Genomic DNA, 17461 nt, shown 5'->3' with positions numbered 1-17461 from the left:
AAGCAAGCATTTATATTGCAAGTGCATGCTTGCTCACTAATCTATTTTCCACTCTGCTTGTGGTCATGTGGTTGGAAAGTGTTAAGGTAGCATTTCTACACTTGTGAATCGGTGAATCCCTCTAAAATCAGTGAAAATGGGTATACTGCTCATTAAAAGACTAGATAATTTCATAAATATTCATGTGATCCATTCAAAATGACTAGTGGGGATTGTCGTTATATGGTGTGATATATATGTCATCAGCATTTTATTTATGTAGATTAGACGATATTTGTTCCTAGATGACATAATTATTTATATACTACCACATAACATTATGCTTGAGTAACTTTCTCACTTAACTGCATGCTGACAGGGAAATCAAATATACACACTAGCACAATGTAAAACTAGAGAAATATTCATACACTACCACAACATGACACTGGAGATGCATTCACACAATGGAGACGTATTCATGCAGTACAAGGGTACACTGGGGAAACATTCACACACTACTACAAGGGGACACATTCACACACTACTACAAGGTGACACTGGGGAAACATTCACACACTACTACAAGGGGACACACTCACACACTACTACAAGGTGACACTGGGGAAACATTCACACAGTACCACAAGGTGACTGACACAACATGACACTGGAGACATATTCAACCACATGATGACACAATCACACACTACCACAGCAGGACATGGAAGAAACATTCAAGCATTACCACAAGGTGACACCAGAGTCACAACATTTCACTAGTGGGACTGGCACTGGAGCATACATTTTGTTTTTATGTCAACAAGCTCTGCACAATGTCACATGTCCCACTTCTGTTACCCTGGTGTCAGTGCCCCCCTGCTGCCTGCGGTGTGCCCACACGTAATACAATGACAGCACACTTAGAGTAATTGAGCAAGAGTCAGGTGACACAAGAATTTCATATAATATCCATGCCCTGGGAGCAGACACCTGATCTCCTCGGTCACACAGGAGCCTAGCTTCGTACCTCTCCTTTCATCGACACAATGACACCAGCAAACGCATCTGTAAACAGTCCCCAGGGCACTGTACTAAGAATACCCAGCCTGACAGGGTGGGCTCAATTTCCTACAGAATGCTGGGTATATGGAGATGGGTAACATATGATTCAAACAGAGAGTCTTCCCCTTACCTCTCACACACAACCGAGAGCCTGCATAACCCTTTCAGTGCCAGATGGTAAGTAACCAGTGGTTCTCCATTTGGCACTGGATTAATTAATAATGTAATAAAATATTTTTTAAGGCATAGGAGATATGCCCACCTGACTGCCTAATGGTTTTTTTTTTGTTTTTTTTTAACCAATATATACTGCTTGCGTGTTTCTGTATTTCATTATATTTTATTTTTTTTACACACCTTGAATGTAGACTAGACTCCATTATATTGTGATGCCATTTAAGGCACATTTTCTGTTTCAGCCCATGCACTTAGATTGTCACTGAAATAACCTAGTCTGACATATTTTACATATATTCCTCGCTGATAAGCTGAGGTACATTATTTACTGGCTGATAGAAGTATTTAAAAAAAAAAAATTGGGGGGGTGGGTGGGTGGGTATGGTGCTGTATAAAATATATATGGTGGCATTTTTTGTGTGCTAATCTATGTTTAAACAGGTACTTATTCAAGTAGGACAGCAACTTCTGCAACATCCTTCAAAATATAAAAAAATGTTATTTTAAAGAAACACTACAATGGAACAAGTTGGTAGATATATATCTCCAATAAAAAATAAATTATTGCTGCATATTTTTTTTATTGGAGATATATCTGAAAATAACTTGCAAAAGCTGCAGGTCTGGCCAGTTGCCTGCCTCTTTAGCTCCACCAACCAGGAACAAAACCTGTTGTCTGACTGACAGTCAGGGGTAGTAAACAAGGCTAATTTATAAAAGTGACTATTTCTGTTAACTTGTTGAATTCTGTTGTAAAATGGAAAATAGAGGACATACTCTTCGGCGAGCTAAGGTGCTTCATTAAAGTGTTGTCCTAATCCATGTTTAAAGATATTCAATTATGGCTCAGTCCCAAAAGAATAAAAATTAAACCTTTTTTTTCAATGACCATTTTTGTGCATAATCTCCAATGTTACTTTTTTTATATCCGCATCTGGTCGTGGACCATGGGAGGTTGCATTTGACTCAATGTCATGCTTTTCTGTTCTACATCTTAATTACCTTTCTGTCTGGCTTATCTTACCATCATCTTTACATTGAACTAGTTCCTTCTTTGTAATTATCCCTGCTCAGTAATGTCTACTCTCTTTGTTTATATTTATTAAAGGGTGTAATGTTGACTTTGAAGTTGTTGTTTTTGCTTTGTTTTAATTTGGGTGTGTTCACTGAAAAGTGAGTTGTGTTAACTTAAAGGGCCACTATAGTGCTTGGAAAACATGCTTGTTTTCCTGGCACTATAGGGTCTCTAGGTCTCCACCACCCTCAGGGCCCCCCCTCCCACTGGGCTCTAGGGGGTGGAAGGGGTTAAATCTTACCTGTTTTCCCCTGCTGGGCTCCCTCGGCGCGGGGAACTCTCTTCCTCCTTTTCGCCGTCATCGGCTGAATGCACATCCGCGCCATTCAGCCAGTCCATAGGAAAGCATTTTCAATGCTTTCCTATGGACGCTGGCGTCTTCTCACTGTGAAAATGAAGCGCCTCTAGCGACTGTCAATGAGACAGCCACTAGAGGCTGGATTAACCCATACGTAAACATAGCAGTTTCTCGGAAGCTGCTATGTTTACAGCAGAAAGGGTTAATCCTAGATGGACCTGGCACCCACACCACTTCATTAAGCTGAAGTGGTCTGGGTGCCTATATTGGTCCTTTAAAGTCAATCATGTATTCCTAATACTGTAGTGTTAAAGTGTTTAGTGACAGGACCCCTCCCTGGAGTTAATAGGTGAATTTACTTACCTTTTCTCCCTCGCCATGACTGGCCCCACCTCCATGGCTGAGATCAACAATCCAGTGCTTGGTAGGCTGTTGTGCATGTGCAGCAAAATGCCACCCTGCGCCAATCAGCATCTCTTTGTAACGATGCATCTCTATGGGGAGCATTTAGTGTCTCCATGCAGAGGGTGGAGAGACTAAACATAGGTATAGCACACTGTGCAGCACTGGGCAAGGAAGCACCTCTAGTCACTGTCTGAGTGACTGCCACACTGTCTTTTCTCTAAAAGGCAACTTAGCTGAGCCTGCAGGGACATGCTTATAGACACCAGAACCACTACAATAAAGTGGCACTATATTAACCAAAACAACTTTGGCTTAATGAAGCAGTTTGGGTGTATAGATCATCCCCTGCAGTCTTACTGCTCAATTCTCTGCCATTTATTAGTCCCTTAAAGCTGTAGTGGTTACTATAGTGTCCCCTTAAAAGCGCTCAGTAAATGTAAGAAACGATGCTCAGGTAGAAAGGGAAGAATAACAGTCCCAATAACTGAAAATGCGAAATTGCAGAATGACCATAAGAACACAAGGATTACAGCTGAGGACACACATCAGATGTTCCAATAATGCTAAGAATCCAGTTATATTAGTTCAAAACAGACTGCACAGGACAGCAGATGTGACGTGACATCTTACTGCACATGTGTACTTTGCATTACTGTCCACTGTGAGAAAGCTCCCTCTGCTTTTGAGCAAGCGTTATTTAATTCGAAAGTAAATTCTTTATATTCCAAAACTGAATTTAATTCTAAACACATCTCATAGAAGAGGCTAGCTTTTTAATACTCAAAATGTGCTCTTGAATTCACAAATCTTAATGTGAAAACTGTGTTTTAAAATGGGTAGTGAAATCACACTTACAAATAAATGAATGCACTCCTGCAATGTATGTTTTCTATGTATGCTTGAGCAATCTCTGCAGAAGAGATTAGGGGATCTGTGCAGATGTGAAGTGTGAAGCTTAGGGCCTGATCACTCTAATCTCCTCATGACTTCACATTCATCCTGATATTCCTCTCTGTCTCCTTTCAGGGAGTCCTGTGAGGCATTACAAGTAACAGACGGTTCTTAATAATAGACTATCCATTTTGCAGAGTTGGAGTAGGCAACCTCTTTCTAGATATTGCCTACCATGTTAAAGAGGAAGGTTGTTGATTCAGTTTAGGAACACTATATTTTTATAGTGACACTGTACCAGCACTTTAGCATATGCTTTTATAGATATAGATATGGCAACAGGAAAAGGGTAAAATGTGTGTAAAATATTAGTAGGGGCTAGTTGCAACCCTGGCACTTGTGACTTTAGCAGCCCCGAACAGAGTTTCGGACTGCCTAACATGAATTCTATGCATATTTTACATTTGTCGTCAGCGTGCACAGATCTCTGGCGACACATGTAAAGATATTCTTCCTTAAAGATAGCTCTACCCTCCCACCCACTGTGTACTCCCTGTGAACTCCCTCCAGATGATGAAGAAAATGTTTTTTTAACCTTCCCTCACCAGCTCAGAGCACGTGCATGAACTCTGTCCCGGCGAAACAGTACAATAACAGGCTTCTTTATAAGAATCCTGGGATTGGACCTGGCACAGCTGCCCTGACGTCACAAAGAAGTATGGAAATCGACTCTGGATTCCATGTAAGTATTTTATTAGTTATTTTTTTTAGTTAAAGTGGGGGTTAAGTATAATGCCTAATAACACAGACTAACACATTTTACATAGTTACATCAAGTTCAGCCTTCCTTACATTTGTTTTTTGCTGTTGATCCAAAAGAAGGCAAAAAAAACCTGTTTGAAGCACAATTTTTGCAACAAGTTAGGAAAAAAATTCCTTCTTGACCCCAGAATGGCAGTCAGATTTATCCTTGGATCAAGCAGTTATTACCCTACATTGAAAGATTATATCCTTGAATATTCTGTTTTTGTAAGTATACATCTAGTAGCTGTTTGGACATCTTTATGGACTCTGATAAAACCACCTCTTCAAGCAGAGAATTCCACATCCTGATTGTTCTTACAGTAAAAAAACCTTTCCTTTGCCTTAGACGAAATCTTCTTTCTTCCAGTCTAAATGCATGGCCTCGTGTCCTATGTAAAGTCCGGTTTCTGAATAGATTTCCACACAATGGTTTGTATTGGCCCCGAATATATTTGTATAATGTTATCATATCCCCTCTCAGGCGTCGTTTTTCTAAACTAAATAGGTTTAAATTTGTTAACCTTTCTTCATAGCTGATATCTTCCATTCCTTGTATTAATTTTGTAGCCCGCCTCTGCACTTTTTCTAGTGCCATGATATCCTTTTTTAGAACAGGTGCCCAAAATTGCACAGCATATTCAATATGTGGTCTTACCAGTGATTTATAAAGAGGCAAAATGATATTCTGAATGCCCTTTTTCATGCATGACAATACCTTACTGGCCTTGGCCACTGCTGATTGACATTGCACATTGTTGCATAGTTTGTTGTCTATAACAATTCCCAAGTCCTTTTCGTGTGTTGGTATCCCTAATTCGCTTCCATTAAGGGTATACGTTGCTTGTGTATTCTTTACGCCGAAGTGCATAACTTTGCATTTTTCAACATTAAATTTCATCTGCCATTTGAGTGCCCAGTCCCCCATTCTATCTAAATCCTTTTGCAGCAAAGTAATATCTTGCTCACATTGTATTATTTTACAAAGTTTTGTGTCATCTGCAAACACTGAAACATGACTTTTAATGCTGTCTTCAAGATCATTTATAAACATGTTGAATAGAAGGGGTCCCAGAACAGACCCCTGAGGGACACCACTTGCCACCTCTGTCCAGCTTGAAAATTTACCATTAATGACAACTCTTTGTACTCTGTTTTTAAGCCAATGTTCTACCCAAGAACAAGCATTTTCATCTAGATCGATTTCCTTGAGTTTGAACACTAATCTATTGTGTGGAACTGTATCAAATGCCTTGGCAAAATCCAAATAGATCACATCCACTGCAACACCCTGATCTATACTTCTACTTACTTCTTCGTAGAACGCAATCAAGTTAGTTTGACATGACCTGTGCTTCATAAAACCGTGCTGATTTTTGCTGATAACCATGTTCTTCTCAAGGAATTCTTGATTATTATCCCTTAATAACCTTTCAAATATTTTACCATCCACAGAAGTTAAGCTCACAGGTCTATAATTTCCAGGCAAGGATTTTGAACCCTTTTTGAATATAGAAACCACATCTGCCTTCCTCCAATCCTCCGGAACACTTCCTGAAAGAAAAGAATCTTGAAAGATTAAAAACAGAGGTTCACTTATTTCTACACTTAGTTCCTTAAGTACACGTGGATGGATACCGTCAGGCCCTGGAGCTTAATATACTTATTTACAATTGTTAGTATATACTTTAACTTACTGATTCTTCAGTGAAAGTAATTTTATTTCTTAACCGTACACATTTGATCCATTCTGCCAGAGCAGGTTCCTGTCTTGATAGGGTATATCGAAACTGAGAGTGTTATTTACTTATCTACCTATTGAGGAGCACAATTTAGGCTGAGATAGATGAGCCTGAGAAAATATCCAGCTCTGCTGATTTTCAGAAATAATTTCACCATAAGGGAACCTATAGTCCTGAAATGACAATTGTTATTTTTGAGACTATAGATTCAGTTTTTATATCACTTTAATCTATTGTTTCATAGATTACTGCTTTGGTTATTTGGCATGATCAAAAAAAAAATTGTAAATTGTAGCAATTTCGTGTGTTCACCTTGTGTGCTATGAAAATAACAAAAAGTAATAATAATAAATAGTAAATATTATGTGTCTCATTCTCCACTCCAGCCCCTCCATGTGTCTCATCTTCCCCCAGCCCTTCCATGTGTCTTAACCCCCCACCCCCTCCATTTGTCTCACCCTCCCCCAGCCCCTCCATGTGTCCTTTTCCCCCCAGCCCTTCCATGTGTCTCATTTTCTCTTGCCGCCCCTTCATGTGTCACAATCCTGCCCCAGTCCCTCCATATATGTCATTCCCCCAGCTCATCCCACCATGTGTCATTTCTTCCCCAAAGCCTCTCCATTTGTCTAATTTCATCCATCCAAAGCTACTCCATGTGCCCCATTTCCTCCCCCCAAGCCCATCCATGTGTCTAATTTCCTCCCCCAAAGCCCCTCCATGTGTCTCAACCCCAACACCTCCCTAAATGTGTTTATTTCTTACCAAAAGCCCCTCCATATGCCTAATTTCATCCCTCCAAAGCCCATCCATGTGTCTCATTTCTTCCCCTCCAAAGCCCCTCCATGTGTCTTATTTCATCCCTCCAAAGCCCCTCCATGTGTCTCATTTCCTCCCCCCAAAGCCCTTCCATGTGTCTCATTTCCTCCCCCCCAAAGCTCCTCCATGTGTCTCATTTCTTCCCCCAAAGCCCCTCCATATGTTTCATTTCCTCACCCCAAAACCCCTCCTTGAGTCTCATTTCCTCCCCCCAAAGCCCTTCCATGTGTCTCATTTCATCTCTCCAAAGCCACTACTTGTGTCCCATTTCCTCCCCCAAAGCCCATCCATGTGTCTCATTGCATCCCTCCAAAGCCCCTCCATGTGTCTCATTTCCTCCCCCCAAAGCCCTTCCATGTGTCTCATTTCCTCCCCCCCAAAGCTCCTCCATGTGTCTCATTTCTTCCCCCAAAGCCCCTCCATATGTTTCATTTCCTCACCCCAAAACCCCTCCTTGAGTCTCATTTCCTCCCCCCAAAGCCCTTCCATGTGTCTCATTTCATCTCTCCAAAGCCACTCCTTGTGTCCCATTTCCTCCCCCCAAAGCCCATCCATGTGTCTCATTGCATCCCTCCAAAGCCCCTCCATGTGTCTCATTTCCTCCCCCCAAAGCCCTTCAGTAAGTCTAATTTCCTCCCCGCAAAGCCCCTCAATGTGTTTCATTTCCTCCCCCCCAAAGCCCCTCCATGTGTCTCATTTCCTCCCCCCAAAGGCCCTCCATGTGTCTCATCCCCGAAGCACCTCCCTACATGTGTTGTTTCTTACCCAAAGCCCTTCCACGTACCTCATTTCCTTCCCCCCAAAGCCCCTTCTTGTGTCTTATTTCATCCCTCCAAAGCTCCTCCATGTGTCTTATTTCCTCCCCCCAAAACCCCTCCATGTGTCTAATTTCTTCCCCCCAAAGCCCCTCCATGTGTCTTAACCCCCCCACTCCCTCCATTTGTCTCACCCTCCCCCAGCCCCTCCATATGTCCTTTTCCCACCCAGCCCTTCCATGTGTCTCATTTTCTCTTGCCGCTCCTTCATGTGTCACAATCCCGTCCCAGTCCCTCCATATATCTCATTCCCCCAGCTCCTCCCACCATGTGTCATTTCTTACCCAAAGCCTCTCCATTTGTCTCATTTCATCCCTCCAAAGCCACTCCATGTGCCCCATTTCCTCCCCCCCCGAAGCCCATCCATTTGTTTCATTTCCTCCCCCCCAAAGCCCCTCCATGTGTCTCATTTCCATCCCAAAGCCCCTCCATGTGTCTCATCACCTCAACACCTCCCTAAATGTGTTTATTTCTTACCAAAAGCCCCTTCATATGTCTTATTTCATCCCTCCAAAGCCCCTCCATGTGTCTCATTTCCTCCCCCCCAAAGCCCCTCCATGTGTCTCATTTCCTCCCCCCCAAAGCCCCTCCATATGTCTCATTTCCTCACCCCAAAACCCCTCCTTGAGTCTCATTTCCTCCCCCCAAAGCCCTTCCATGTGTCTGATTTCATTCCTCCAAAGCCCCTCCATGTGTCTCATTTCATCCCTCCAAAGCCACTCCTTGTGTCCCATTTCCTCCCCCCCAAAGCCCCTCCATGTGTCTCATCCCCCCAGCACCTCCCTACACATGTTTTTTCTTACCTAAAGCCATCCCATGTGCCTCATTTCATCCCTCCAAAGCCCATCCATGTGTTTCATTTCATCCCTCCAAAACCCCTCCATGTGTCTCATTACCTCCCCCCCAAAGCCATTCAATGTGTCTAATTTCCTCCCCGTAAAGCCCCTCCATGTATCTCATTTCCTCCCCCCAAAGGCCCTCCATGTGTCTCATCCCCCCATCACCCCCCTACATGTGTTGTTTCTTACCCAAAGCCCCTCCACGTGCCTCATTTCCTTCCCCAGAAAGCCCCTTCTTGTGTCTTATTTCATCTCTCCAAAGCTCCTCCATGTGTCTCATTTCCTCCCACCAAAACCCCTCCATGTGTCTCATTTCTTCCCCCCAAAGCCCCTCCATGTGTCTTAACCCCCCCATCCCCTCCATTTGTCTCACCCTCCCCCAGCCCCTCCATGTGTTTTTCCCACCCAGCCCTTCCATGTGTCTCATTTTCTCTTGCCGCTCCTTCATGTGTCTCAATCCCCCCCAGTCCCTCCATATATCTCATTCCCCCAGCTCCTCCCACCATGTGTCATTTCTTACCCAAAGCCTCTCCATTTGTCTCATTTCATCCCTCCAAAGGCACTCCATGTGCCCCATTTCCTCCCCCCCGAAGCCCATCCATTTGTTTAATTCCCCCCCCAAAGCCCCTCCGTGTGTCTCATTTCCTCCCCCAAAGCCCCTCCATGTGTCTCATCCCCCCAACACCTCCCTAAATGTGTTTATTTCTTACCAAAAGCCCCTTCATATGCCTCATTTCATCCCTCCAAAGCCCCTCCATATGTCTCATTTCCTCACCCCAAAGCCCCTCCGTGTGTCTCATTTCCTCCCCCAAAGCCTCTCCATGTGTCTCATCCCCCCAACACCTCCCTAAATGTGTTTATTTCTTACCCCTCCATATGCCTCATTTCATGCCTCCAAAGCCCATCCATGTGTCTCATTTCCACACACCCAAAGCCCCTTCATGTGTCTTATTTCATCCCTCCAAAGCCCCTCCATGTGTCTAATTTCTTCCCCCCAAAACCCTTCCATGTGTCTCATTTCCTCCCCCCAAAGCCCCTCTATGTGTCTCATTTGCTCCCCCCAAAGCCCCTAAAGGGTTCTCATTCACCTAGCACCTCCCTAAATGTGTTATTTCTTACCCAAAGCCCTTCTATATATCTCATGGAGGACCTTTGGGGGGAGGAATGAGACATATAGAATGGCTTTTGGGGGGATGAAATGAGACACATGTATGGGCTTTGGAGGGATGAAATGAGGCACATGGAGGGGCTTTAGGTAAGAAATAACACATGTAGGTAGGTGCTAGGGGGGTGAGACACACGGAGGGGCTTTGGGGGGAGGAAATGGGGCACATGGAGGGGCTTTGGGGGGAGGAAATGAGACACATGTATGGGCTTTGGAGGGATGAAATGAGGCACATGGAGGGGCTTTAGGTAAGAAATAACACATGTAGGGAGGTGCTAGGGGGGTGAGACATATGGAGGGGCTTTGGGGGGAGGAAATGGGGCACATGGAGGGGCTTTGGGGGGAGGAAATGGGACACATGAAGGGACTTTGGGGGAAAGGAAATGAGACACATGGAGGGGCTTTGGAGGGATGAAATGAGACTCATGGAGGGGCTTTGGGGGGGAGGAAATGAGACATATGAAGGGACTTTGGGGGGGAAATGAGACACATGGAGGGCTTTTGGGGGGAGGGAAGGTGTCTCATATCCCCCCCAAAGTCCCTCCATATGTCTAATTTCCTCCCCCCCAAAGCCCCTCCATAAGTCTAATTTCATCCCTCCAAAGCCCCTCCATGTGTCTCATTTCCTTCCCCCCAAAGTCCCTCCATGTGTCCCATTTTCTCCCCCCCAAAGCCCCTCCACGGGTCTGATTTCCTCCCCTAAAGCCCCTCCCTGTGTCTTGTCCCCCCAGCACCTCCCTACATGTGTTATTTCTTAACAAAAGCCTCTCCATGTGCCTCATTTCATCCCTCCAAAGCCCATCCATGTGTCTCATTTCCTTCCCCGCTGTGGCAAAACCAACCTCGCCACTAGCTCCTGTAGAAGCCTGGTTGCTCGCCTGCTGCCTCAGGACTATGGCCCCAATGTTAAAACTTTTATTCCTCCCTGTAGAAATACTTGTTTGTGCCTTTCTGCTATGACGTTCAGTAAATTCAATTTACCGAACAAACGTACGAATGACCGGACCACCTGGGTATGGAGTGTGCCAGCAATTTACCTCCTTGAAGCTGCGGTTAACCGCAGCTTAATTGACAAACGCTGGGTGGCCGTTGTTCGTATAGCCGAACACATGGTGGCGGCGGCCATCTTAAACTGTCGAATGCACAGCGGTGTTCGTCGACTATTTCATGGAACTGAGAATGGACACTTTTCTTCACGAACACCGCTGAAGCCGCCGACCTCCCCTCTCTTGTTCTCATTCGGGACTTTGGTTATGTGAACAGTGCTGCCCCAGATAGCTATCCCATGGAGCCCATTCGTATAACGAAGGACTTTGGCTCCATGGCGATTGAACTGTATGTATGTGATCTGAGCGCCATTCGGTAATAATGTGCGCTCAGATCTAAGCTATGTTGAACATGCATAGTTTATTCGGTAGTTTTAGTATTATGTATTTTTATGTCTTTAGTAACATGTATAAAATGGAGGTTGTGCTCTATCCTCAGAGATAATTGAGTTACTTCCCAATTATCTCCAGGATAGAGAGGAGGGTCCCTATTGTCAAAGGGGAGTGTTTACTGCTAAACTGTTCTTATTGGTCAATGTTCAATTTGTGTCCTGGTTTCCCACCAGGTCCCCTATGGGAGTGTCCACCTAGTGAGAGACCTGCATAAATACCGGGCAGTTAGCCCCATTAAACCAGATCACCTGCTGACCCTCAATACAGAGCCTCGTCTCGTACTTGGAGGGTTATTCGTATGGTTTTACTATTTGGCTGTTTGGGAGTGTAAACCTTTCGTATGGATTTTCCTGTTCGCCTGTTTGGAGCGTTTGTATGGTTTGGAACATTCGTATGGTTTGCAGCATTCGTATGGATATCCTGTTCGGCGGATTGGTGTATTTGGTAGCTGCCTTTGTATCTGGAAAAGCGAATATCTCCTAAACGGCTTTTAACCCATTTTATGCCCGGGGTGCCCTTACACCCGCCAAAGTCCCTCCATGTGTCTAATTTCCTCCCCCAAAAGCCCCTTCATGTGTCTCATTTCCTCTCCCCCAAAGCCCCTCCATGTGCCTCATTTCATCTCCTCAAAACCCATCTGTGTGTCTCGTTCCCTCCCCCCAGCCCCTCCATGTGTCTCTCCCTCTTCCACCCCCGTACATGCTCACTGACGCGATACCCATCTGACAGGAAGTGAACACTTCATGTCAGATCGCTCGGCCACGCTACTCACAGTGGCCGAATGGGAGCAGCACAGCGTACACCACTGGCTTACATATAAAGTGTAATACAAGTCTAAAATACTTGATTGCTACAATGAATTCGCCACACTATATTTGACAAATCACAAAAGAAGACTCTGTAGTTCCAGTGATGTTGATGTGCTGCCGTTATTAATGTACAGCAGCGGTGATTCACTGTGGGCCAGGTAATACAAAAGGGTGCTGCATAGTGGCAGTGGCAGACTCAAGGATCAAATATCTGAATGATCATGCAGCTAATTGCAATGATGAATGATACTTCAAGTTCTGTACTGTTTTATTTGGCAGTTTGTAGAATACACATATTTGAAGTAATCTACCACTATCACTCTTAAAGCCAAATACCGCAGCTCACACCCTAAGTGGATACAGCTTAATAGTTAGCCATATAGCACAGGGTCAATTTAGGAGGAGCACTTGGTTTCCATTAACAGTAGAAATTTGCACATGCATGTAAGACTAGTCCTGCGTGTAATAAAGCATCACAATGTTGGAGAAATCTCTCTGAATGAGAAGACCAGCAGCTCCTGGGACAGAATTTTAGAAATAACTTGTCCAGAGTGCTCATTGCAGAGAAGGAATGTACAAATGCATACCAAAATAATTAAATTGGTGGACATAATTCACTTTTGAAATGGTTTATAAATAATTATTTACTATGTTGAATGCAAAGATGATTTTAAATTACTCAAAGTAGTTATGATCTACCCTGAATTGATAGCCACCCAGCACTGCATGTCTGCAGTGCGCTGTGAAATACACCCTTGCATTATTATTATTTTTTATTATTATTTATTTTATTTTATTAAGACTTCTCAAGAAAACAGTATAGGGACCCAAAGCCCCAATACTGTTAGTTTCACAAAACATGACTGCATATCACAAATAAAAAACAAATATTGTGCGATAGATTTTAGATTCAGCATGATAACTTTGTAAATACTTTATTTTATTTTTTAATTATTTGAACAATTGTTTCAGTACTTCTTAGCCCACAGCATCCGGTCCGTAGCAGATCACAGCTTCAGTGTCTCGTTAATAAAAACTGTGGGGTCTGTTTGATCTGCATGGATGTTAATAATGTGTAGTTGGAATGTTCTGACAATATATGGTGCCTCTTGTAACTTGCCATCTAGATTTAATGGTTGCTGCAGTTTGTGACTGTTGTGTCCTCAGGTAGTGCAGTGGCAGTATGGTAAAAAATCATCTCCCGTTGTCCCTGCAGGATGAATGGGGAGGTACAGTGTCTGAGCTAGGGGGAGGGGACAGAATGAGAGCAGAGTTAGTTCAATGAACAAGGAGATGCTGAGCCTAGACTACACAGGCAAGTGATGGAGGGACCCAGGGAGAGTTGAAAAAAGAAATGGTTTTTAATACAAGAAAGGGGTTGTCAAGAAATTACAGAACAGGTCACTAAAAGGGAAGGTTCTCCGGTTGAAGCTTCAAGTCTCTGTCAACAAAAGGAGAAGACATTCCTGCAGGTATGGGGCTGGATATTGGTAGACACTGTGCAAGGATATACGTGAACGAGACTCTACTTTGAAATGCTGTGCAGAAAAATAGTTGCGTGATTCTCTCCAGAGAAGATTTAAAACTAATGCAGTTTTTTGAGCATATTTAAGTTTAGATGTGATGTATCCCTGTCAGTTTGTTAATCATATACATTATTGCTATGTAATGATGTTTTATGTCATTGATTGCTAACAGTGGTACTGCAGCTATTTATGAACTACATTTCCCATGATGCTCAGCCAACAAGTAGCTCATGAACATATGCATTATCACTATTTACCATCACTGCTTCATGGTAAAATTGAGATGGGTAAGTATATATAGTTATATATTCTTCCACATATTCATATATACACATATTCCTACATGTACAGCATTGAAGGAGTTTTGTTATATTTAATGTTACAGGGAGATATGTGACTATAAAAATAGCCAGCCAGAAAAAAATAATATTCTGGAGGGACAAATTATTAGTCTAATGAAAATTCTAGCTCTCCTAGATTTGTTTTACCCTCAGCATAAGTTAGCTTTCCAGTGTAAATTTTCAGCCCTTGTGTGCAAGTATGTGTTTTACTACAGAGCCAAAATAATATATAATCCTGTCTCCATTATGTTGTATTTGTATATCTATGTGTGTGTGTGTGTAAATACGTGTGTGTGTGTGTGTGGTATGTATATACATACATATGTATGTATATAGTGTTTGCTTGAGTATGTGATGTGTTATGGCACATTCAGTGACCTTGCACTGTTCTTCTTGTTTCAGAGCTATGAGTGACAGTGGGTGACAGCAAGTGACAGTGGGTGACACAGCTGTGATCCCGTCTGCTGTGACTCTGAGCAGCACACTGATAAGAGGGATCAGGTCCCGCGGGAGCTTGCAATCTAACACCAGCTCTAAGGATGTGAAATATTGATCAGTGGCAGTCTGCATCATGTCGTGCAGCTCGGGGGAGTGCAGGGGGCTCCCCCTCTACAGCTTCTACTCAGCCCCCCCTGCACTGGACCCCATGCACTACTCATCTGTGGCCCTCAGTACAGACCCCCCCCTCAACAATGGCTCCGGGACCCCCTGCTCTGCTGGGGACCCCACTCTACAGGTAGGCAGCCAGGCAGGGGGTACAAGGGAAGTGCACGCAGACAACTCACCCAAGTGCTTCTATCGCCACTACCTGACCCGCACCAGTATGCAGGGCGATATCTACAACTTCCTGGAAAGACCCAGTGGCTGGCGATGCTTCCTATACCACTTCAGTGTGTGAGTACAAAGTAGAATACTTTACATATGTGCGTCTTCCATCCCAGGTACTGAAATAATTTCTACTGCAACAGAGCACTGGACAAAGGTGACCACTACTGTCCTTTGAAGAACTTCTCCTTTCTGTCTGCAAGCAATAAAACATCTGACACGCAGAATTTATAATCATGGTCTAACCCCTGCAATATGTAAAACATACGTTTGGATAATAGTTTATAAATAACTGGCTTATATAGCCTTTTATATAATTTAATTTCTTATTCAGGGCATTTACTATTTATTGAGCACAGTATTACATATGGTCTGTGCTTCAGGACTGTTCCATTTGTTTCAATTTCTTAATATTACCTTTTTATGCTCTCCCTTTACTCCAGAAATGACCTGTTGATCGAATGATCACCGTTAATGGAAAATACTACCCTCTTGTACTTAGTTAAATCCTTTATACTAGTACGATATTATCATGAAACCCATCTCCCTTCTCTGTTTTCAGGCTGTAAGTGCTAATCACTTTCAGGCTTTATAAATACGGATTGCCATGCAGACCTTATACCATTTTGGCCATCCTTCTTTGAATTTTCCCTAATTTATTAATGGTCTTGCAGAGATAAGGTCCCAGAATAGGACACTGTACTGTTAAGTGTGGTCATTTAAGTAAATTATAATGATGCATCATTACTTCTTTCTTTCTGAAGCCTATATATACACACAGTATTGTACCACCCTATCACTCATGCTACACTGCTCTGTTTGCTTACTTAGCAGTCTTGCAAAAAAAAAAAATATGGGTGATTTCCTTCAGTAAGAGCAAGTCAAATGAAATTCATAGTACAAGCTTTTTTTATTGATTGATTTTTTTTTTTTTTTTTTTTGGTACCCAAATCCATTATTTTCCATTTCTTGCAAATCAGTTTGACACCCCAACATTCTTGACAAAAAATATTGTATTTTTTATAATAGTATAATCTATATCTATAGCACCGTGATATTCCTTTATAACAATTCTAACAGCTACATGACTGGTTATTCTTTCTTGCAGTATAAAACATCACAGTATTTGCTTCAGATATGTAGCTATTTTATTAAATATGATTCATACATAAACATATACAGGCATGGAAATAAAGTACAGTACAGCACATCTGAGCCAGTAAGGAATCTTGTGGACCTCTGTTATACATTCAAAAAGCTTTTCTGATTCCTTAGAACTGTCTTGTACTGGAATACTCCTAAATGCTTAACTACTTATTCACAGTTATTGTTTTTTGCCCATTATTATTACTTCGTGTTAGATTAATGTGTCCATCACATTGGGTTAGGGATTTGTAATATAAAAAGGGGAAATACATACATCAGCGGTATGAAACCTTATCAGTCATTTAGAGCTCAAATTCAGAATAATTTTATATTTTTATTATAATTTAATGCCAAGTAATTACACAGTTAGCAGTGACAATTTCCTACGTATATACTTGATGTATATACGGCAGTTAAAGAATGATTTTCGACTAACCTCAATGATAGAGAGTAAATGGTGTACAGAGATAAACATATTATAACATAGAGTATATGTCTGTTTTTAATTTGGAATAGCTCCTTTCCCTTGCCGTATATGAGACACACATCCTGTACGCGGTGTACTTACTAAACAGTGAATTGTGCTGAATTTTATGCCAAACTTGGACATATTCACATTTTGAGAACGTGTTGGTCTTCCTGACCAGGTTTGCTAAGTAATTTGGTTAATGAAACGTAGTATACAGTGACAGTATATTAAGATGACATTTAAAAAACTTAAATGTCTAAACTACTCATATAAAATACACTCAATTTTGTATACCACTATATTTTAGGTAACAAAAAACAAAAACAAAAAAAAACAAGATAACAACTGTTAGTTCCTGTTCTTCATCTTGACCTTTAAATCACTTCTGGTCAGCTTGACCATTGGTTTTGAAGTAAAGAAATCTTAGGATAAAATGCTATGAAGTTGGTCCACCTATGTTGTTACCAGTTATGTTTATTGCAATTTACATTACAGTCTGTCTTGCCAACTAGACATGATGCAATGCACAGATCGGGAGACGGAAGTAAACATTTATGAGTTCTATTTTTATATATTATAGTTTTAATATAGTTGAACACAACATAGATCATATTTTAAAAGTGTTTTTATATTTTACTGCTGGAAAATAAAAATGTAATACACTTTGCTATGGCCAATCCATTTCTTTCTCTTGCACTGTATACTGTGTCGTTTTAAATACTTTCAAACTAGAGCATCCATAATGGTACTACAGCTGTAAGAATACAGCCTCACCATATATTAGAACATTTTTAATGCTGCCCATAGAGTTCTGGTATGTAAGGTTAGGGGATACCTG

General features: G+C 42.2%; 1 protein-coding gene across 1 annotated transcript in view; it reads left to right on the top strand.

The window, feature by feature from the left end:
• The first annotated feature begins 2190 nt into the window (after positions 1–2190).
• Positions 2191–17461, top strand: part of LOC134602642 (potassium voltage-gated channel subfamily KQT member 1-like) — a 152516-nt gene continuing 137245 nt past the window's right edge. Inside the window, exons 1-2 of the mRNA XM_063447745.1 lie at positions 2191–2277; positions 14586–15077. Coding sequence (XP_063303815.1) covers positions 14755–15077 — 323 coding nt within the window. The 5' untranslated portion in view covers positions 2191–2277; positions 14586–14754. The remainder of the gene's footprint in view (positions 2278–14585; positions 15078–17461) is intronic.

The sequence above is a fragment of the Pelobates fuscus genome, chromosome 3 (genome assembly GCF_036172605.1).
Source record: "Pelobates fuscus isolate aPelFus1 chromosome 3, aPelFus1.pri, whole genome shotgun sequence".
NCBI lineage: Eukaryota > Metazoa > Chordata > Amphibia > Anura > Pelobatidae > Pelobates > Pelobates fuscus.
Note: the sequence above shows the minus strand (reverse complement) of the source record. Positions and strands in the feature narration are given on the sequence as shown.